Source organism: Coregonus clupeaformis, chromosome 29 (genome assembly GCF_020615455.1).
Source record: "Coregonus clupeaformis isolate EN_2021a chromosome 29, ASM2061545v1, whole genome shotgun sequence".
Taxonomy (NCBI): domain Eukaryota; kingdom Metazoa; phylum Chordata; class Actinopteri; order Salmoniformes; family Salmonidae; genus Coregonus; species Coregonus clupeaformis.
Window position 1 is genome coordinate 18,328,842 of NC_059220.1, and position 24,773 is coordinate 18,353,614.

Sequence of the window (24,773 nt, forward strand, 5' to 3'; positions counted from 1 at the left end):
CAAAATCTGGACCCCTACAAATCAGCTGGGCTAGACAATCTGGACCCTTTCTTTCTAAAACTAGCCGCCGAAATTGTCGCAACCCCTATTACTAGTCTGTTCAACCTCTCTTTCATAACGTCTGAGATCCCCAGAGATTGGAAAGCTGCCGCGGTCATCCCCCTCTTCAAAGGGGGGTGACACTCTAGATCCAAACTGCTACAGACCTATATCCATCCTGCCCTGCCTTTCGATAGTATTCGAAAGCCAAGTTAACAAACAGATCATCGACCATTTCGAATACCACCGTACCTTCTCCGCTATGCAATCCGGTTTCCGAGCTGGTCACGGGTGCACTTCAGCCACGCTCAAGGTCCTAAACGATATTATAACCGCGATTGATAATAGACAGTACTGTGCAGCCGTCTTCATCGACCTGGCCAAGGCTTTCGACTCTGTCAACCACCGCATTCTTATTGGCAGACTAAATAGCCTTGGTTTCTCAAATGACTGCCTCGCCTGGTTCACCAACTACTTCTCAGATAGAGTTCAGTGTGTCAAATCGGAGGGCCTGTTGTCTGGACCTATGGCAGTCTCTATGGGGGTGCCACAGGGTTCAATTCTTGGGCCGACACTTTTCTCCGTGTATATCAATGATGTCGCTCTTGCTGCTGGTGACTCTCAGATCCACCTCTACGCAGACGACACCATTTTGTATACATCTGGCCCTTCATTGGACACTGTGTTAACAAACCTCCAAACGAGCTTCAATGCCATACAACAATCCTTCAGTAGCCTCCAACTGCTCTTAAACACTAGTAAAACTAAATGCATGCTTTTCAATCGAACGCTGCTGGCACCCGCCCACCCGACTAGAATCACCACTCTCGACGGGTCTGACCTAGAGTATGTGGACAACTACAAATACCTAGGTGTCTGGTTAGACTGTAAACTTAACTTCCAGACTCACATAAAGAATCTCCAATCCAAAGTTAAATCTAGAATCGGCTTCCTATTTCGCAACAAAGCCTCCTTCACTCATGCTGCCAAACATGCCCTCGTAAAACTGACTATCCTACCGATCCTTGACTTTGGCGATGTCATTTACAAAATAGCCTCCAACACTCTACTCAGCAAATTGGATGTAGTCTATCACAGTGCCATCCGTTTTGTCTCCAAAGCCCCATACACTACCCACCACTGTGACCTGTACGATCTTGTTGGCTGGTCCTCACTACATGTTCGTCGTCAAACCCACTGGCTCCAGGCCATCTATAAATCACTGCTAGGCAAATCCCCGCCTTATCTTAGCTCATTGGTCACCATAGCAGCACCCACCCGTAGTCTACGCTCCAGCAGGTATATCTCACTGGTCATTCCCAAAGCCAACACCTCCTTTGGCCGCCATTCCTTCCAGTTCTCTGCTGCCAATGACTGGAACGAATTGCAAAAATCTCTGAAGCTGGAGACTCTTATCTCCCTCAATAACTTTAAGCATCAGTTGTCAGAGCACCTTACCGATCACTGCACCTGTACACAGCCCATCTGAAATTAGCCCACCCAACTACCTCATCCCTATATTGTTATTTATTTTGCTCTTTTGCACCCCAGTATCTCTATTTGCACATAATCTCTTGCACATCTAGCATTCCAGTGTTAATACTATTGTAATTATTCTGCACTATAGCCTATTTATTGCCTTACCTCCATAACTTGCTACATTTGCACACACTGTATATATATTTTCTGTTGTATTTCTGACTTTATGTTTTTTACCCCATATGTAACTCTGTGTTGTTTTTATTGCACTACTTTGCTTTATCTTGGCCAGGTCGCAGTTGTAAATGAGAACCTGTTCTCAACTGGCTTACCTGGTTAAATAAAGGTGAAATAAAAAAATAAAAAATAAAAAATGTTTTGCAGAGGGGTCAAATACTTATTTGCCTCATTAAAATGCAAATCAATTTATAACATTTCTGACATGCGTTTTTCTGGATTTTGTTGTTGTTATTCTGTCTCTCACTGTTCAAATAAACCTACCATTAAAATTATAGACTGATCATTTCTTTGTCAGTGGGCAAACGTACAAAATCAGCAGGGGATCAAATACTTTTTTCCCTCACTGTATATACCTCTATCACGCCAGTATCCCTGCACATTGTAAATATGGTATTGGAACTGATCCTGTATATAGCTTCTTACTTTCTGGTGTTCTTCCTATTTCTTATTTTTATTTCCTGTGTTTTTGTTCTACCTTGTTATTTTTAGGGCTACATTGATATTGATTACTGCATTGTTGGGTTTGGAGCTTGCAAGAAAGGCATTTCACGGTACTTGTGCATGTGACATTAAAACTTGAAACAACTAGAGAATCTTCCTGGGGTCAGAAAGCATAGTGCTTTCTGTATGCATCCCAAATAGCACCCTATTCCCTATATAGTGCACTTATTTTGACCAGGGCGCATAGGGATCTGGTCAAACAGTAGTGCAATATATAGGGAATAGGGTGCCATTTGGAAAGCAGCCCTAGAGTTGGCTCCAGCTCGAATGCAGGGAAGTACTAGAGAATGTTTAGGGGCCAGCTCATACATTTCACTGACAGGAGCTTTAATTCCCATGTCTAGACTGATGCTGCTGTGGCCTGGCTGCTAGATAGTGAATGACTAACCTATGTGATGAATAGATCCACAGCCCCATCATGTTTTATTCAATGTGTTACAGCACCATTGACAAAACAATACCTCACAAGTGGGGTTATACCAAAATCCAAAAAGACATGGAACAACATCGACAGGATGGAATAAGTCAAGTATACTGGATGTTGAGCAGAAAAATAATCTCACTTTTTGACCTTGAAACTCCACCATCAAACCACCAAAATCTCCTAAACCTAACAAAAATCTCCCTGTCTAACTGTCCAGTCTGCTAACTCTTGTCAGATATTGAGTGGATATATACCCAATTTATGTCTACAAAATTGACAAGGGCAGAACAATCCATTGTGCATACATGTGCAGAATAATTTTTTTATTCATCCAATTACTAATGAATCCTTGTTGACTTTCAGATTCTTGCCAATCCCCTCCCTCTTTTACACAAACACACACACGCGCGCGTGCGCACACACGCACACACACGCAGACACACAGACACACAGACAGACACACACACACACATACACACACACACACACCTCCCCCTACACACACCTTTCTCTCTCTGCTTCTTTGCTCAATATCAAGATGGAGAGAGTGGAATGCACAAAGACAGGCGTAGACAGAGCTGCCCTGCCATGCACGATAAGGTCACCCCTGGGATTGGCCAGATTATCTCTGTCAACCACTTGGACAGAGCACAGTCAAATGATGCATCATGCAGTCATTTTCAGGTGAAAAAATAAATAACAATTATTCACCAGGTCACTATTTGCTTTTCATAGTGCCCTTGTAGTGTTTGGCTCTGAGCATTTATCAATTTAACTGTTGTGAATTGATAATGTTTTCTGTTGCTGGGCCTTGTAGAGAACACTGAATCATGTCTCCTCCTCCCACCTCTAATTGTGTTCCTCACCGTTGTAAATCTTTTCTCTCTTTTTTGTACCTCTCCCTAAATCCACTTATCTGGTTGTGCTTTATTTACAACACTTACAAAATATAATTGCCCGTATCAATATAACAAAATCTCAACTATCCTAATCACACATTTCGCTAGTTGAATGAATCCCAAAGTGATACAGAATTGTAATATTTGCCGGTGGTAGTTTCATGGCTGTGCTAGACATTAAGTCTGATGATGATATTCTGTAGCACAGAGAGACTGGGACTGTCTGGAATGACAGGCCTTGTTTTCATTCAGGACTCAGGAGTCTACAGGGCCAGCGGGTTCACCGAGGTTGCTCAATTAAACATGACCTTCACATGGCCCTGCCATCACTAGCAGTCCTCATGTAAATGGCCGACCTCTCCCTCTGCTCTGTCGCCCCCACAACATCATAAATAAAATAATGCTTATTACCCATTTAGTAACATTCTGGATTCATGCCCTGATAGGCTATTTAAAAATAGAGCTAGGGAAAAAATCCCCCTCCTATATGCTTAGTGAGGCTTGACGTTACCTTCCCCTCAGCGTTTGATGGATAATGGTGTGTCCATTTGTTTTGGATTCACTACAGAGGTCAATTTAATGTTGGCGCTGGGTTATGGGGAGTTACAGTACAGAGCAGCTTGATTTCACTTCCAAAAACTCCTCACAGTGCACATTCATAGCTAAATGAAAATACTATTTGGGAAATATAACAAATTACTCAATTTGCAGGAATATTTTCAGAGAGAAAATATACAGTACAGTAAACTCAATAAGCATTTAAGAATACCTTACTACAAGTATTCAAGCTTTTGAAAATCGACATTTCATTATTTAATTGATTGATCCACACAATGAAAAACAACGACAAATAAACTGACTAATTCAACAATCTCATTTGGCCTGGGTGACAGTGTCAAAAGTCTGGATTATCTATTATTAGTCTAAGAATGGGCGTAATCTGTAGAACACTGAGAGAAGGGACTGGGAGTGTGAGAAGGGTGTGTGTAAACTGTGTGTGTGTGTGTGTGTGTGTGTGTGTGTGTGTGTGTGTGTGTGTGTGTGTGTGTGTGTGTGTGTGTGTGTGTGTGTGTGTGTGTGTGTGTGTGTGTGTGTGTGTGTGTGTGTGTGAGGGAATGAGGAATAAAGGAGGGCGAGGACTGATCGGCTCACAAAGATGTGATCAGACATTCAGGCAAATGTTTATGCTAATAGAATCAATTTTCCCTGTCCATCCCACTTGGCCTAACATCCTCTGGGAGATGGAAGCAGGGGGCCGCTGCAGCCTCATCTGGCCCCATTGCAGGGGAGGAGATCTGGGCTAGGGGTAGAGGAGGGAGAGGGTGGAGGGGAGAAGGGATCAGGCTCCTGGTGGCTTTCAAATGGTCCTCTCTCGCCCTCTGTGTGCATGCAGCCACACATGCACAGCCCTGTCACTTAAAGCCAAGCAGATGTCTACATTCAATTCCAGCTCCACAATTGAAAAAGCCTTTTGCAGCGAAATGTGAATGGGAGCAGGGCACCGAGGTCTAACCTGTGTCGCTCTACAATAAAAGGGAGGCCTTGTTTCGTGAAGGAGGGAGAGAGACTTAACCCTCCCTCCCTATAACACAGAGAAAGGCATTGGAAATATGCCAACTCAATCACATTGCTGAGCACATGAACAATGGAAAGAGAGCGAGCTTAAACCATATGGTCCTGCTATACATGTCAGGTTCTCAATTTGCCGTTCCTGTAATACTTGAGAGCGTTGTAACATGTTTCTGCCGGGGTGAGTCCATGTTTCTGCCGGGGTGAGTCCTTGGAATGGGTTAAAATACAAAAGCCAGCAACTCCTTTGGGACAGATGAAAAGTAAGATGGTCGCTGTATTCCAGATGTATCAATTTCCTTGGATATTCAGTCCATGCAAGTGCATATGCTGCACTGGCAGGGGTGCCGGCTTGGAATGGGCCGCATTCCAAAAGCTAATATTCTGTTGGCCGGAATAATGCTAATTATTATTTTCCTAGCTATCAGCCTACAAAGCAAACATACACATCTCAATTGCCCAACAGACAGCTGCATGGTCACACCTCCACAATGCGCCAGTCTCCACAGCGCACCAGCACTTCGCCACCACAATAATTTTGAGGGGGTTCCATAACAGTATTTGGATCAACAGGGTTAGCGTCCTTAATGGCACACTATTCTCTATATAGTGCATAGGGCCCTGGTCAAAAGTTGTGCACTATATAGGGAATAGGGTGCCATTAAGGATGCAGACAGGGTTTTTAAAAGACAGATTCCCCTACAATCCTGATCTACCTAAAAATGCTACACAAACACATGCTGAATCAGCTAGCTGAGCCCAGAGGTTCTACTAGATCCACACTGCAGTGTCTGTCTGCTGCAATGCATGTGTGTCTTGCAATTCCATGGCAAGCTACAACAATTCCAATGGCACAGCTAGAGAACCGTTAAATACTGCCATTAGCTGGGCTAAATTGTTGAGGCAGCGGAGGCGTTTTAGCTGGCAGATACATATAAATTACACCAAATTTGTCTAATAACAACCATTATCCCTTGTCCAACAAATTCCTTTACATAGCCTACTGTATCTACCATTAACAAACTGTACAATTTGGTATCCATACTTTCCATTCTATTACAAAATAATGCCAAGACCATTCTAGAATACCTGCTTCCTAAAATGGGAGCTATGGTCAAATGAAGACAGAACATTAATCCACAGAACTAAGACATACACTTAGACACCTGCAATTAACTGGGGGAGGCTTATGCACCATTTGCAAAACAAAAATGGTAATTCTGACCATCTGTTTCACTGAACTGATTGGCTGCACAACTGGTACCATAATACCGGCCATTTCACACTAGCACAGCCCTGTCCAATACAATCTTTAAAATCAAAATATGGGAATACATTAACAGACAGTTCAGAAAGAATAAGGTATCATACATCACACACTGCATTCTGGACTTTACCATCATCAGTGATCAGTTAGCTCAATGGAAAAACTTGAGTTGCTTGAACTTGACTTCAGGCCTTATTCACTAGATACATTTTCATTGATTGCTTCTGTCTACAAGGCTATTAAAAGTGTTACTGTAATAACTTACTAATTTCCCAGTACTATATGATGTTGAAGCAAACAGGTAAAATACCATTAGGCCAACCATCCATCCCTCAGTCCCTCTCTCTACAAGCCATAATAATCAACATATTGGTCGAATACTTTTATTATAAATAATAAAAAATACAAAAGTTTGATAGAGGGTAGGGACTTTAATTACGTAGCAAGTCCTAACTTATGGCTTCATTAACACTATGTTTGATATGCAAAACATTTCTAGACATTGAATAAGATGATGAAAATTATTTTACATAAATCTGTTTTAGATTGTCTGCCTGGCACCATTAAATTCATAACCTTGTCAATATGAAAAAGGCTTAAAAAACCTTCTAGATCTAATTAATGTAGAAAATAATTAGCAACGAAATTAAAATGAAATGGCTTGGCAGACAGATTAAGTGGCTAAAATGTAAAACAGCAATTAAGATCACGGAGGGTTAGAGTTCTCTGTGTACACATGTTAGATTATACAACTCAAAGGCAAAAACCCCAGCACTTTGTCACACACACACACACACCACTCACTCTAACTGCTGATAAAACTATGAACAAGATAGCTACAACATCACATAGCCCAAAGCTTGGGGGACCTATTTGACAATTAATCAATTATTTGATAGAAATCATTAATAAATCTTTACTTGAATTAAGCTGTAGATAGATGTGGCTAGAGCCTATACAATTTTCCTATTTTTAATTTGGTAAACTGATTGCCTTTTTTTCGTCCTTTATATTGTAGTCTTATATCTAATTTAGTGGAACATTGTCTATCCATTCCCTCAGAGATACAAGGATTTCTACATCATAATGTTATTACAGAATACTTAATTATGAGTCCTGTAATACAAACACACACAGCTGACCATTCTACTATTTTGCCACATCTATTGGCTATATAATGGTTCATTATTATTATGAATTGTTCACTACGAGGGAAATAGTGTATGGCTCAGTTGGTAAAGCATGGCGCTCGCACCGCCAGGGTTGTGGATTCGATTCCCAGGGCCACCCAGACGCAAAATTCATGCACGCATTACTGTAAGTCTCATTGGATAAAAGCGCATGCTAAATGTCATACTGTATATTATATAAATGGCATATATTATATAAATGGCATATATTAAATATACCTAGACACCTAGAAATACTGCACTACTCTGCTAAAATAGAGCCCTGGACAGAAAGCAGGCTCACCAGTATCTACGTACAGGGCATGTAAATCATTTGGCCACATCTATTGGTTATATAATGGTCAAGTCTATACCTAGAAATATAATTTGGTTTCTGAGTTGGGAGATAGGCTCTGTGTGCTCTCTAGTCATACTGCTATAGACCTGCGTGTGTGTGTGTGTGTTTGCTCTCTAGTCTGTCTGTCTGTTAGCCCTGGAGACAAAGCTATGGTGTTTGGAACCATTCGAATCTTCAAGGTCACTCCCCCTGACGTTTGACCTCTGAGACGGCTCAGCCTGTTTATTGACATGTACTTGAACTGGCCAATAGCAGACGAGGACCTGTTAACACACTACTGAGATGAAAAGTACCCTCTGATAAAATATGCAGCGTTGGATGGCTGCAAATTAACTACAGGGCGAACAAGCTGATGAGATTTTAAATTAGCTCTAATTTGTCTGAATTGTCTTCTAGTGGCCACTGATAAACAAAAGAAACAGAGAGGGAAAAGCGCAGTAGCAGCGGTGAGGCATTGACGGTTGTTGCACTCACCTGTGAAAGCCCCAGGTATATGGACACCGTCTCAGAGATGTACAAAAATCTTCCCTCCTTGTTTAGTGTAAATACAAATCCATCCAGGGACTGTGGGAGAGAGGGAGAGAAAGAGAGAGAGAGAAAGAAAGAGAGCGAGACAGAGAGCGAGAGAGAGAGTGAGAGAGAGATGGAGTGAAAGAGAAAGAGAGAGAGAGAGAGAGAGAGAGAGAGAGAGAGAGAGAGAGAGAGAGAGAGAGAGAGAGAGAGAGAGAGAGAGAGAGAGAGAGAGAGAGAGAGATTGTGTTAAATGAGGTGTATACTGGTACAGAGGTAAAGGTACAGACCATGGAGAGGGAACCCTCTGATTGTTGTCTGTCTGCCTTCCTGTCTGCCTGTCTGTCTGCCTGTTTGTCTGTCTGCCTGTCTGCAAACCAAAATTACACCTCCTCATGTGGAAGGTAATATCTCTCATGATGACAGTAGCAATTAACAGTGTGTGAAAGCAGGAAAACAATAGTAAACAAACCCAAGTTGGCACAAACAAAGAGAATAAAATGTACAGCACAGTAAATTAAATTAAATCAAATGTTATTGGTCACATACATGTGTTTAGCAGATATTATTGTGGGTGTAGTGAAATGCTTGTGCTTCTAGCTCCGACAGTGCAGTAATATCTAACAAGTAATATCTAACAATTTCACAACATATACACAATACACACAATCTAAGTAAGGAATGGAATTAAGCATATATACATATATGGACGAGCAATGACAGAGCGGCATGGACTAAGATACAGTAGAATATTATAGAATACAGTATATACATATGAGATGAGTAATGCAAGATATGTAAACATTATTAAAGTGACTAGTGTTCCATCATCATAGTAGTCCATTCCATTCCAGTCCATATCCATATCATGTGTGTTCTCCCCCTGGAAAGTCTACTATAATATGCTGGTTAGGTCTATGCCAGGATGCTGGTAAATACTATTCAGTATATTGATCCATTCCACACCAAGCCCATGTAATATGAGTGTATTCTCTTCCTCGATATTCTTCATCCAGTCAATATCCATGTAACGTGTGTTTTTACTTCCTGAATGTTGTCTACTCCAGTATGCTGGTCCGATGTCTAATGACGGCCTTGCTCTTGGATCACAACGGGACACAGCGCTCTGTTCTGAGCCTAGCCACCAACAGGCAACAATTAAGACACGCAGGTCACTCAGGTTAATTACTTCTGCTCCCCCACTGGCTTGGCTAATCTGTAGGGGCAGCTAACCACAGGCACACCCCACAAAGAGTCCAAACATTGCTTAATAGACGGAGTAAAACAAATGTTTCTCCCTCTCCCTCCATCTCCAGGCTGGCGCTGAGACTACAGGCCCTGAAAACAACAAGCCATTTATGTTGCACAATGTCACCGTCGCTGATCTGATCACCTTTTCTAGGAAAATGAGGATTACTCTGTCGTGTTGCGACTCAGATGGCCATGTTATTTCATATTTGCGGGCACTTTTCCATTTATTTTCCTCCATCAACATAAAAGGAGCAGCGAGCAGCAGCTGGTGTAAGGAGAGAGAGAGAGAGAGAGAGAGAGAGAGAGAGAGAGAGAGAGAGAGAGAGAGAGAGAGAGAGAGAGAGAGAGAGAGAGAGAGAGAGAGAGAGAGAGAGAGAGAGAGAGAGAGAGAGAGAGAGAGAGCGAGAGAGAGAGAGAGAGAGAGAGAGAGAGAGAGAGAGAGAGAGAGAGAGAGAGAGAGAGCGAGAGAGAGAGAGAGAGAGAGAGAGAGAGAGAGAAGAGAGAGAGAGAGAGAGAGGAGCGAGAGAGAGAGAGAGAGAGAGAGAGAAATAGAATAGAGAGAGCGAGAGAGAGCAAGAGAGAGAGAGAGAGTCTCCATACCCGCTGATAAAACAGGGCAGCCTGGGGCTATTTATGCAGCTGACAACAGCAACTCCCACTGAGGCCCTGCTGCAGCTTCTAGCCAGCTTTCCCAAACACACACACACACATCTGCCAGGGGGAAGAGAAGCTTTATATTGCTCTTCTTTACATTACACAGCTAATGCTAGCACCGATTTAGCGCCTAACATCCATAGCAGACAAAGAAGACTCATAGTTTGTCTTTTCGTTAGCTCTCGGAATGGGATAGGCTCATGCATCACGTCTTGAGTGGGTCTGGAAAATATTACATTTCATCATTTGTTTTGCTCTCAAGGAGAAAGGAGCTGAACAACTATCTTTATTTTCACATATTATAGATATAGCAATTGTCCATATTAGATTGTGCATCATAAACTGTGCTTTAGCCTTTAATATAAATAATAACATTCCAAGTATATAATTTATATCAACTGTAATTTTGACTTTCAGTTTATATTTACTGTGCATTCGTCACTAAGAGCATCCCCACTCTCTAGTATCCTACTAGTCATCAAATAGTTTCCACCGGTCGTTGTGTTCCGGTGGAGAGCTGAGCTGGGGGTCCTTTATTCCAGTAGCACCAGCCAGTGGTTCTCTATCCTTCCTTCCTTCCTTCCTTCCTTCCTTCCTTCCTTCCTTCCTTCCTTCCTTCCTTCCTTCCTTCCTTCCTTCCTTCCTTCCTTCCTTCCTTCCTTCCTTCCTTCCTTCCTTCCTTCCTTCCTTCCTTCCATCCATCCATCCATCCTTCCTTCCTTCCTTCCTTCCTTCCATATGTCAGTTCATTTCAGTTCCCCTCAGGGAGAGCAGCTCAGCGCCCCGGCAGCAGTGACACACTCTGCCACCCCGTGACCAGAGGATGGGGGGCTCCGGCAGTGTAACGCTATCATCCGTCCCCACAGACCTCACACTGCCTGTCACACTGGGCTCCAGCACTCACCCCTACACAGTCTCCAATCATTTCTCCCTGTCCTGCCTGCCTGCTCCTCTTTAAAAACGCCTAGCATCTGCAGCCCAGGAAAGGCAACTCTTTAGAGGGGGAGACGATTTTCAGAGCTGAGAAACTGCTACACACGCCGGAATTGTAGCGATCCTGTAGCTAGCTTCCAACGCCACGGTGATAAACGGCCACTGTTTACAGGTTAACCACTGTGTAAAGTGCCCTATAAATCACAGCGGAAACAAACTTCTGGGGAAGAAATGTGTTACATTAAAATGGGATTCTTAAGTAATTTATTTTAAAACATTTCTGGCTGCATTGACTGAGTGATGAACCTTTTGTTGTTGTGCCCAGTGCAGTGGGAGTGGGGAGTAGGAGCAGATCCAACAGTGTTAGGTTGATCTTATTGGCAGGCCCTGACCTCTGACCTCTAACTCCTGGCACCACACAGCCCAGCTAGTGCCACATAGGCCAGAGAGGGCATCAGACTCCCGCCTGCTCAGAGACCGAACCAGTTATTATAACTAATGTTACTATAAACCTCTACCCAGCCACTGTACAGATGTTAACTATCAAGCCATTTTAATTCTGTATTGACAATACATTTGAGGACATATCTTTATGGAGATGATCCTGGAAATATCAATAAACAGTTCCTTTACTCTGTACACACAAACCAGACAACCATGACAGAGTCCTTTAAGCGGTTACTTCCTGTAGCCCACACCTGTTCCTTCCAGAGGACAAACAAACTTCCTGTGAAGGACATGGTTTGGCAGACATCAATCCTGGCCAGAGACAACCCTCTCTCCTCTGGGATATGAACCAACCCAGCGGAGGCCAGCCTAGATGGGGCTCATTGACTATCAACATATCATGAACTATTAGGCCAGACAAAATAGTGAGAGGCAGGGCAGCTGGCAGTAGAGCTGAGGAGTCACATGTTCACACCAGCCCCCACACCTCTGGCCCAGACCCTCGGACGCTTAGAACAATCACCGCAATTAACACCTCCAGCACCTTAACACCTCCAGCACCTTAACACCTCCAGCAGGGCTGGGCACAGCAGTGCTAATACGCACACAGGCACGCACGCACACACAACCGCCCCAGTCAGCCAGATTTACAGGCACACCTACTCTACACACAAATCACAGCAATCTGTTGGACTATTAGGCCTACATCATGTCCTCAGTAAATTACAGTGGAGTGCTCTGGTTGGATAAAAAAAAGAAAGAAAAATGGATGAAAAGAAAAAGCCACAGGAGGAGAAAGAGAGGATGCAAGAGATACGGTGTGAGAGAGACAGAGAGATAGAAAGAGAACGAGAGTGAGGGAGGGACAAATGTAAAAGAGATCTTATCAGAATGTCTAAATTGCCATGGGAGAGCTGTGAGATATATTGTCCATTGAAGTCAATTTTGAGGCTGACAAGCCATGTAGAAATGTGCAAATATGGCTGGCGTGTATTGATTTATTTATTGAAGGCACCGGCTCAAGGGATGCTCAAATCACTCATCCTACCCTACACTGAGACCCCGTTCAAATCACACCATACTTATTGTGCTCATTTGATTTTGTGCTTACCATGGGGGAAAATAATCTCTGCTTTTGCTGAGCATGACACATTTATTGGCCCTATTTAGAGCCAAAATGACCCGTGATAGACATCCATTTCAAATAATACTGCTCCCCCACTCTCCTCTACTCTCCCTCCAGCCAGCTACTCTCTGCACCGCTACACTGGCACTACAGCTACACTCTCAGAAAAATAAGGGTTCCAAAAGGGTTCTCTGACTGTCCCCATAGGAGAACCCTTTTTGGTTCCAGGTAGAACCCATTTTGGTTTCAGGTAGAACTCTTTTGAGTTCCATGTAGAACCCTCTGTGGAAAGGGTTCTACATGGAACCCAAAAGGGTTTTACCTGGAACCAAAAGAGTTCTACCTGGAACCAATAACAGTTCTTCAAAGGGTTCTCCTATGGGGACAGCCGAATAACCCTTTTAGGTTCTAGATAGCACCTTTATTTTAAGAGTGTACAGCATCAAACACTTACTCTCTCATATTCAGTGCAAATCATTTTCAGTAGCCTAAGCCATTCACACTAGACAGATACTAAACACTGCAATTCCAAATAGTATAGGGAAGAGTATGACCAATTAGATTGATGTTGAAAGATTCTATTACTATTATCACATATCTGGGGGAGGGGAGTGGGGGTTATCACATTATAGCACAGGCAGGAGATATCACTTTATCTACAGACTGTTAAGTACTTCTTCTTTTTTTACAAGGAAAATTCAATAATTAAGGCTGCTGGCACTAAACAATATTAAGAAAATCAAAAGACCATACTGATTAGCTAGAGTCATCCAATCTAATCAACGTCACTTTGAATTGCCAAAGAAGAAAAGTTGGCTTGCTGATAATGTACATGGAATCAATATTAACATACAACAGGGGAGAATATGATCCCTTCATTCAGTGGATGCATCCCAAATGGAACCTTATTCCCTATAAAGTGCACTACTTTTGACATGGGCCAATAGGGCTCTGGTCAAAAGTAGTACCCTTTTGTGGGTGAAAAAAGTATTTAGTCAGCCACCAATTGTGCAAGTTCTCCCACTTAAAAATATGAGAGAGGCCTGTAATTTTCATCATAGGTACACGTCAACTATGACAGACAAAATGAGAAAAAAAACTCCAGAAAATCACATTGTAGGATTTTTAATGAATTGATTTGCAAATTATGGTGGAAAATAAGTATTTGGTCAATAACAAAAGTTTCTCAATACTTTGTTATATACCCTTTGTTGGCAATGACACAGGTCAATTGTTTTCTGTAAGTCTTCACAAGGTTTTCACACACTGTTGCTGGTATTTTGGCCCATTCCACCATGCAGATCTCCTCTAGAGCAGTGATGTTTTGGGACTGTCGCTGGGCAACACAGACTTTCAACTCCCCCCAAAGATGTTCTATGGGGTTGAGATCTGGAGACTGGCTAGGCCACTCCAGGACCTTGAAATGCTTCTTACGAAGCCACTCCTTCGTTGCCCGGGCGGTGTGTTTGGGATCATTGTCATGCTGAAAGACTCAGCCACGTTTCATCTTCAATGCCCTTGCTGATGGAAGGAGGTTTTCACTCAAAATCTCACGATACATGGCCCCATTCATTCTTTCCTTTACACGGATCAGTCGTCCTGGTCCCTTTGCAGAAAAACAGCCCCAAAGCATGATGTTTCCACCCCCATGCTTCACAGTAGGTATGGTTGAGCAAGGCACTTAACCCTAATTGCTCCTGTAAGTCGCTCTGGATAAGAGCGTCTGCTAAAATGACTAAAATGTAAATGTAAATGTGTTCTTTGGATGCAACTCAGCATTCTTTGTCCTCCAAACACGACGAGTTGAGTTTTTACCAAAAAGTTATATTTTGGTTTCATCCGACCATATGACATTCTCCCAATCCTCTTCTGGATCATCCAAATGCACTCTAGCAAACTTCAGACGGGCCTGGACATGTACTGGCTTAAGCAGGGGGACACGTCTAGCACTGCAGGATTTGAGTCCCTGGTGGCGTAGTGTGTTACTGATGGTAGGCTTTGTTACTTTGGTCCCAGCTCTCTGCAGGTCATTCACTAGGTCCCCCTGTGTGGTTCTGGGATTTTTGCTCACCGTTCTTGTGATCATTTTGACCCCACGGGGTGAGATCTTGCGTGGAGCCCCAGATCGAGGGAGATTATCAGTGGTCTTGTATGTCTTCCATTTCCTAATAATTGCTCCCACAGTTGATTTCTTCAAACCAAGCTGCTTACCTATTGCAGATTCAGTCTTCCCAGCCTGGTGCAGGTCTACAATTTTGTTTCTGGTGTCCTTTGACAGCTCTTTGGTCTTGGCCATAGTGGAGTTTGGAGTGTGACTGTTTGAGGTTGTGGACAGGTGTCTTTTATACTGATAACAAGTTCAAACAGGTGCCATTAATACAGGTAACGAGTGGAGGACAGAGGAGCCTCTTAAAGAAGAAGTTACAGGTCTGTGAGAGCCAGAAACTTGCTTGTTTGTAGGTGACCAAATACTTATTTTCCACCATAATTTGCAAATAAATTCATAAAAAATCCTACAATGTGATTTTCTGGATTTTTTCCCCTCATTTTGTCTGTCATAGTTGACGTGTACCTATGATGAAAATTACAGGCCTCTCTCATCTTTTTAAGTGGGAGAACTTGCACAATTGGTGGCTGACTAAATACTTTTCCCCCCCACTGTAGGGGATAACAGGGAGCCAGCGAGCTGAGTACGAAACTACTGCTGGCTGTCTTCCCCAAACTGGAAAGTTCCTTCCTCCGGGTGAGTAGCCAACAATATTGTTTCTACCTCCCTGCGTGCTCGGATTTAATTAAGTGATAACAGTCACCTTGGGGTGATGACGGCAGAGCAGACAGTAATATCTAAGTTAAGGGAAATAGCAGGGAGACAGGAGGGCTAGGCTATACCGTCACATTATAGCTATGGAGACAGGGGGTGACATGGGGTTACACAGAGGGAGATAGGGGCTGTACTGTTCACTGCAGCTACTTTATTACACTACAGTTTACCACTCCTCCTCCATAACAGCCAGGTTAGAGATGACGTAGGTTACTGTAGACTATCACTCCTCCTCCATAGCAGCCAGGTTAGAGCTGAAGTAGGTTACTGTAGACTATCACTCCTCCTCCATAGCAGCCAGGTTAGAGCTGACGTAGGTTACTGTAGACTATCACTCCTCCTCCATAGCAGCCAGGTTAGAGCTGACGTAGGTTACTGTAGACTATCACTCCTCCTCCATAGCAGCCAGGTTAGAGCTGACGTAGGTTACTGTAGACTATCACTCCTCCTCCATAGCAGCCAGGTTAGAGCTGACGTAGGTTACTGTAGACTATCACTCCTCCTCCATAGCAGCCAGGTTAGAGCTGACGTAGGTTACTGTAGACTATCACTCCTCCTCCATAGCAGCCAGGTTAGAGCTGACGTAGGTTACTGTAGACTATCACTCCTCCTCCATAGCAGCCAGGTTAGAGCTGACGTAGGTTACTGTAGACTATCACTCCTCCTCCATAGCAGCCAGGTTAGAGCTGACGTAGGTTACTGTAGACTATCACTCCTCCTCCATAGCAGCCAGGTTAGAGCTGACGTAGGTTACTGAAATACCCCAGGAGTTACCAGGGGAAGGAAGGAGGAAATATTTTTAATTCTAATCTGGAGCGTTAAAAGGGATTTAAGCTTCAACCATGAGAGGATTAATTATAATTTGACTGCTTATCACTTTATTAAACACAGGTTAATAAAGTGATACAATGTTGACAAAAACAAACAGAGAGCCAACCCACAGTGCTGACTGGCTGCAGACAGACAGAGCCTGCATCCCAACATAGTGCCCATAGTGCCCATAGGCCTCTAGTCAAAAGTTGTGCACAATATAGGGAATAGGGTGTCATTTGGAATGCACTAACCGGAGATTGAAGAGTGGGGGGGTGCTCTATACATGTTACCTTAGGATGCAACACCTGGAACACCCAGTACACTGCAGGATGCTGCAGAAATATGAATATCAAAATAAGGTGTTTCTGCGCGACAGAGAGAGAGTACTTACTGACCATGTGTATCCTATCGGTATAGAAGACATCAGGCTATCTAGTCTATCGCTGCTGTTAGAGCTGCTTTAGTATCCAGGTAACTGCCAAAATAAAGGAAACACTTGAGTGAATGAGGGATACATTTACACACAGTTGTGGTTCCTGAGTTAATTAAGCAATTAACATCCTATCATGCTTATGGTCATGCATAAAAATGCCCAGTTGTCCATTAGTTTGGTTACCTTGGCTAGAAGAATAGATCTCAGTGACTTTGAAAGAAGGGTCTCAAAGGAGCATTGAGGGTTTAAAGGTGATACACAGTGTAGTTTTTTTGTTGTTTAATTTTTGCATTGTGATTTTTGAAAAAGGCCATAATATATCTGCAGTAATAGTAGAATGATAGTGTTTCACAGTATTACTTAGTGGCTAGTGATGTGATTGGCTGTGATATTCGCCTATTGATCTCTCCCGGCATCTGTTGTCAAAATGGGAAGGCTGTTTTGACTTTGTGGCTGTGTTAGCTAGTGGAAATCGGGTCAAGTTGCCGATGTAGAAATCGCTCTGTCATTTCCTGGTGGCTAAAAGTTTGCTCAATTTCAGTTTATATGAGAAAACAAGCACTAAATATTGTAGGGAATCATTGTACCATCTAAATCGCTGTGAAATATATTTTATTTTAACAAAAAATATTGTTTTTACAGCTGTTTGAAGCTGGTGGACAAAAACAGAAAGTAAAAGGCTCAAGCGCGAGTCTCCGCCACGTTACGGGGAAATGGGATGCAGGGGAGGGCGGGAGATTTGTTTTGAATGCAGCCTAGTGCTGTTGCAATTCACCTAGCTTCCACATAGGGGAGAAATTCTGAGAAATGCTAGGTGTAGCACCTTTAAAGTGTGTCTGTGTCTGTGTCTGTGTCTGTGTGTGTGTGTGTGTATGTGTGTGTGTCAGTCCCCAGATCTCAACCAAATTGAACATTTATGGGAGATTCTGGAGCAGTGCCTGAGACAGCCTTTTCCACCACCATCAACAAAACAACAAATTATGGAAGAATGGTGTTGCATCCCTCCAATAGAGTTCCAGACACATGTAGAATCTATGCCAAGGTGCTTTGAAGTTGTTCTGGCTCGTGGTAGCCCAACTGCTCCTCCTCCTTGCTCTGGCAGGCTTCTGCATTCGTCGTCACCGGAGTCCTAGCTACCACCGATCTATGTTTCTGTGTTCTACTTGTTTTGTATTTATTGCACACACCTGGTTCCAATGTACGTTAATTTGTTTCCCTATTTTACCCTCTGGTTCTCTCATGGTGTTGTGCGTGATTGTTCATTGTCTTGTTGTCATTTGCTTTGTGAGTCTGTATTTTCTTCCCTGCGTGGAGGATATGTTTATTTACTTGTGATAAGTAAAGTACGTCGTTGACCAAGTTCTGTGTCCTGCGCCTGACTCCGTCCTACTGCTATACACTGACACATAACACCAATGCCCTATTAAGACACTTTGTTGGTGTTTCCTTTATTTTGGCACTTACCTATAGAAGCCCATGGTGAGAAAGAGAGTAAGAGAGAGAGTGAGAGAGAGCGAGAGAGAGAGGGTGGAAAGAGAGAGCACATGGCCTACAGCAGAGCCTGGACCTGCTAGAGCAGTCCTGCCAGACCTGGGCCCTGGCAGTAAACCCCAATAATACTAAAATAATGATTTTCCAGAGAAGATCCAGATCTCAGGGAATTAGACCAAAGTTCTCAATTGGTACAAAATATATACAGTACTGCACACACTACAATTACTTAGGTTTAAAAATAAGCTCAACTGGACACCTTAATGATGCAGTGAATGAACTGAGAGAGAAAGCACACAGGGCATTCTACGCCATTAAAAAACAAATTCAAATTGAAATACCTATTAAAATTTGGCTAAAACTAATTGAATGCTTCATTGAACCAATTGCACTTTATGGCAGCGAGGTGTGGGGTCCACTTGCAAAACAAGATTTCACCAAATGGGACAAATACTGTCACGGTTTCGGCCGAGGCTGCCTCTCTCCCTTGTTCGGGCAGGCTTCGGCGTTCGTTGTCTCCGGAATACTAGCTGCCACCGTTGTATGTTTCATGTTCGTTTGCTTTTGTCTGTTTGTTGTCACACCTGTTCTCGTTTAGCGTAATTAGTGTCCTATAAGTTTCTCGTTGTGTTTGTCTAGTGTTGTGTGTTATTGATTTTGGTCTGTCGTGTGTAGGGCTTCATTTGTAATTTCGCTCGGTTGAGCTTCCCTCCACTGCGTTGGAGTGTTACGCACCTGTTTTGTGCGCTTTCGTTTTGTTTCGCCTTAGTGCGTAATTTCGCCTTCGGGCAAGAGTTGTCTTATTTCCTTGTTGGAGATTACTAAAGTCTGTTGGACTATACTTCGGTGTCCTGCGTTTGATTCCACCACTGCACCCACCTACAGCACGCATGACAAATACCCCATTGAAACCCTGCATGCAGAGTTCTGTAAGATACTCCTACATGTCCAGAGGAAAACTACAAACAATGCATGGAGGGCAGAATTAGGCCAATATCCACTAATAATAAAAACTCAAAAAATAGCAATTAAGTTTCGGAAACATCTAAAATACAGTGACCCCCTCTCATATCATTCCCAAGTATTGCAATGCCAAGAGCTGATCAAAGAAAAGAGTCCCCTCATCCAGCTGGTCCTGGGGCTGAGATCACAAACCTAAATCTGGCCCTAAATCGACAGTACACCATGGCTAACTATTTGACCATGGTTACAGATCAAAACCTTTGAAAAACCTTGACAAAGTACAGGCTCAGTGAGCACAGCCTTGCCATTGAGGGTAGACACAGGAAAACCTTGCTCCCTGTCGAGGAAAGGCTGTGCAACCACTGCACCACAGCAGAACCTGAGACAGAGCTACATTTCCTGACAAAATGTCAAAAATATAAAACAATTAGAGAGTGTAATTTCCCAAAATTTGAAACCGTTTTTCAAGGTTTCAAAGACCTCTCTGATGAGAATAGGCTACCCTTCCTGTTGGGGGAGGACGCAGAGAGCTGTGGGATAGCAGCACACTACATTGCTGCCTGCCATAAGATGAGGGACAGTGTCTGACAGACCAACCAACCTGCACATGTCCTCTATCTTGTTATTGTTCAATGGTTATGTTGACCCTTGGATATTGTTGTTACTGTTGTCCCGTTGACAATATTGATTATTATTATTTTAATTATGTTAGTAGTGTAAATATCCAAAGTAAGCTTTGGCAATATGTACATTGTTACGTCATGCCAATGAAGCAAATTGAATTGAATTGAATTGAGTAAGTAAGAGAGAGAGAGAGAGAGAGAGAGAGAGAGAGAGAGAGAGAGAGAGAGAGAGAGAGAGAGAGAGAGAGAGAGAGAGAGAGAAATAAAGAAAATCCTTGACTATGTACAGACTCAGTGAGCATAGCCTTGCTATTGAGAGAAGACAGGCTATGAGCTGCACTTCCTAACCTCCTGCCAAATGTATGACCACATTAGAGACATATTTCCCACAGATCACACAGAATTTGAAAACAAATCAAACATTGATAAACTCCCATATCTGTTAGGTGAAATACCGCAGTGTACAATTACAGCCGCAAGATTTGTGGCCCATTGCCATGAGAAAAGGGCAACCAGTGGAGCACAAATAACACTGTAAATGCAACCTCTATTTATCTGTTTAATTATTTTCCCTTTTATACTTCAACTATTTGCACATTGTTACAACACTGTACATAGCCAATAATATGAAATGTCTATATTCTTTTACAACTTTTGTGAGTGTAATGTTTACTAATGTTTCCCTTGGTTATTTCCCTTTTGTTTATTGTCTATTCCATTTGCTTTGGCAATGTAAACATATGTTTCCCATGCCAATAAAGCCCTTTGAATTTAATTAAGAGAGAGAGCATAAGAGAGAGAGAGAGAGAGTAAGAGTGAGAGAGAGAGAGAGAGAGAGTAAGCGTGAGAGAGAGTAAGAGTGAGAGAGCGAGTAAGAGTGAGAGAGAGAGAGAGAGAGAGAGTGTGAGAGAGAGAGTAAGAGTGAGAGAGAGAAAGAGAGAGAGAGAGCTACAGTTGAGCTTCATGTCAGACACAGAACTGAACACAGTGTGGAGAGGACTAGGAGGAGAATCGGGTTTTACACAATAGCCGGAGGGGTTAAGGATGTTTCTATGGTCAGGATTAAAGCTGAAGTAAACCAGCTCACCTCAATCAGGGATTTGGTTATTGTTTGTTATTACCTAGTGCTTTATTATGCATATTAATGCAGGAAAAGTCACATAGTTACATCAGATGCCACAGTTTGTTGCAGACAACCAAGGACAAAGTTTACCATAGAGAGTACTCAATTAGATGGTATTACTGGTGCTGAGGACCTTCAAACTGACAGCATGCAAATCAGAAAAAGCTAATGGCCAGAGCCAACCAACACGGCTCCAAATACTCCCATTATAAATATGGAGCGTATGGTGGAGGGAGTACACACACACACACACACACACACACACACACACACACACACACACACACACACACACACACACACACACACACACACACACACACACACACACACACACACACACACACACACACACACACACATATACACACACAAACATACACACAAACACACATAGACACACACACATGCCTGGGTGAGAGAGAGGAGAGCGAGAGAAAAAGATAGAGGGAGCATTATGAAATCACATAGGACCTGACCACCACAGTCTAATTATGCTAATTACTTCAATGCCCTTGCTTTATTTATGTGGGGCGGCTAAGATAAATAAAAGGAAATTGCTTTGGATCTAACTGTATTCATTTCAGAATGCTAACTAGCCTGTGTTTGTTATGAGATTACTGATCTGTTTACCCTGAAAATTCTGCAGGTAATTGTAATTTTAATTGTACATTCATTTATTTATCTGTGACAGTTCCAGATAAATAACAACAACTGCGTCTGTTGTCTCTGGTTTTTATAATGAAATGCTTTGTAATATTAAAACATACTAAATTGTGTAAAAGCAGTCTGCGGCAGCATCAGAATATTGTGTCCAATCTAATTATATTCAATACAATTTCACATGTGTGTAAATCAATATAGATCAATATGCTGTATGCAAGAATAATACAACGTGGATCAAAAGACTACACCACAATAGTACCTTTCATCCTTCAATGCTTTTAGTGACCTTTAGGATATTTGAAGTACTGTAGAGCAATGGCACTTAATATGAAATATGTTGTGTATCATACAACCAGAAACTGTAGACTCATTTCCAGCCAGCCAGACAGACAGACAGAGAGAGAGCCAGACAGACAGACATACAGACAGCCAGACAGCCAGACAGCCAGACAGCCAGACAGCCAGACAGCCAGCCAGCCAGACAGACAGACAGACAGACAGACAGACAGACAGACAGACAGACAGACAGAGAGAGAGCATTTATAATTCCATCCAGATGTGAAAATAATTACAATTGATCGGTCCGTGTAGTGACGGAGGACTCCCAACAGTTCTCATCTACTTCACATTAATAAGCCATTGATTTCTCCCCTCATACGAGGTATTTGTATAGCTACAATCAAGCCACATTGTTGGAAAGATGAAACAATCTTATAACGATCAGTGAGAGAGTTAAAGTTTTACTGTCTGAATGGCGACTGAGTGTGTTGATTTGTAAAGGCCCTAATACAGATTTAATTGCAGGAGTTTGTGGGAAATATATGGCTCTGTTTGGGGCGTCTGTATTGATGTGAAGAAATAGGAATGGATTTCAAATGGTCGGGGTTATGATCCAATACTATTTCACCCAGGCTACAGATCGTGGCTTAATCAAACGCATAGATCTCTTTCCTCTCTCACCTGCAGGTGAACATTACACTTGGCCTTTTAAACGTGTCAGTGCTCTGTTCTCACAACCATTGTAATAGCATCGATCTCTGGGGAAAGGAAATAAATAATGAATCCTGTTTCTCTTGCTGTAACATAATTCAACACTGTAATCTGTCCTGACTAAGGGGCCATTCTGTGGTTCATTGTGATGACCGTGCCGGCGGTCAGGATGTGATTTATTGAGCAGTAAGTGAGGTGAAATGGCTGCGTTGCATCCAACATGTCTGACATACAGTAGAGTAGACTAGGCACAGGGTTTGACAACTTTGAAGCGTACAAACACACTGATGAATGGCAAGCTTTTGACCATACATACAGCATCTCCCCTTGCAAAAGTTGCTTCAGGATTTATTTGGTACATTTAAACAAATGTGTGGTACGACATTGCATTTATAAAACATTTAGCTACTGTCTGTCATCATCAGTGAAAAAAATGTGGTATTTGTTAAAATGTCACACATGAAATGCGACTGTGTAATTTACTGTAATATGAATTGACTTTCCTTAGCTCCTCATCTAGCTATAGCTATAGATACAGTGGGGAGAACAAGTATTGGATACACTGCCGATTTTGCAGGTTTTCCTACTTCAAAGCTTGTAGAGGTCTGTCATTTTTTATCATAGGTACACTTCAACTGTGAGAGACGGAATCTAAAACAAAAATCCAGAAAATCACATTGTATGATTTTTAAGTAATTCATTTGCATTTTATTGCATAACATAAGTATTTGATACATCAGAAAAGCAGAACTTAATATTTGGTACAGAAACCTTTGTTTGCAATTACAGAGATCATACGTTTCCTGTAGGTCTTGACCAGGTTTGCACACACTGCAGCAGGGATTTTGGCCCACTCCTCCATACAGACCTTCTCCAGATCCTTCAGGTTTCGGGGCTGTCGCTGGGCAATACGGACTTTCAGCTCCCTCCAAATATTTTCTATTGGGTTCAGGTCTGGAGACTGGCTAGGCCACTCCAGGACCTTGAGATGCTTCTTACGGAGCCACTCCTTAGTTGCCCTGGCTGTGTGTTTCGGGTCGTTGTCATGCTGGAAGATCCAGCCACGACCCATCTTTAATCCTCTTACTGAGGGAAGTAGGTTGTTGGCCAAGATCTCGCGATACATGGCCCCATCCATCCTCCCCTCAATACGGTGCAGTCGTCCTGTCCCTTTTGCAGAAAAGCATACCCAAAGAATGATGTTTCCACCGTATTGGGATGGTGTTCTTGGGGTTGTACTCATCCTTCTTCTTCCTCCAAACACGGCGAGTGGAGTTTAGACCAAAAAGCTCTATTTTTGTCTCATCAGACCACATGACCTTCTCCCATTCCTCCTCTGGATCATCCAGATGGTCATTGGCAAACTTCAGACGGGCCTGGACATGCGCTGGCTTGAGCAGGGGGACCTTGTGTGCGCTGCAGGATTTTAATCCATGACGGCGTAGTGTGTTACTAATGGTTTTCTTTGAGACTGTGGTCCCAGCTCTCTTCAGGTCATTGACCAGGTCCTGCCGTGTTGTTCTGGGCTGATCCCTCACCTTTCTCATGGTCATTGATGCCCCACGAGGTGAGATCTTGCATGGAGCCCCAGACCGAGGGTGATTGACCGTCATCTTGAACTTCTTCCATTTTCTAATAATTGCGCCAACAGTTGTTGCCTTCTTACCAAGCTGCTTGCCTATTGTCCTGTAGCCCATCCCAGCCTTGTGCAGGTCTACAATTTTATCCCTGATGTCCTTACACAGCTCTCTGGTCTTGGCCGTTGTGGAGATGTTGGAGTCTGTTTGATTGAGTATGTGGACAGGTGTCTTTTATACAGGTAACGAGTTCAAACAGGTGCAGTTAATACAGGTAATGAGTGGAGAACAGGAGGGCTTCTTAAAGAAAAACTAACAGGTCTGTGAGAGCTGGAATTCTTACTGGTTGGTGTCACGATCGTCGGAAGGAGCGGACCAATACGCAGCGCGTGGAGTGAACATGATGA

At 42.8% G+C, this 24,773-nt stretch overlaps 1 protein-coding gene across 1 annotated transcript in view; it reads right to left on the reverse strand.

The window, feature by feature from the left end:
* Window positions 1–24,773, reverse strand: part of LOC121544708 (neuronal PAS domain-containing protein 3-like) — a 217,899-nt gene that overhangs the window by 104,133 nt on the left and 88,993 nt on the right. The window contains exon 3 of the mRNA XM_041854785.1: window positions 8,420–8,509. Within this exon, the coding sequence (XP_041710719.1) occupies window positions 8,420–8,509 (90 nt within the window). The remainder of the gene's footprint in view (window positions 1–8,419; window positions 8,510–24,773) is intronic.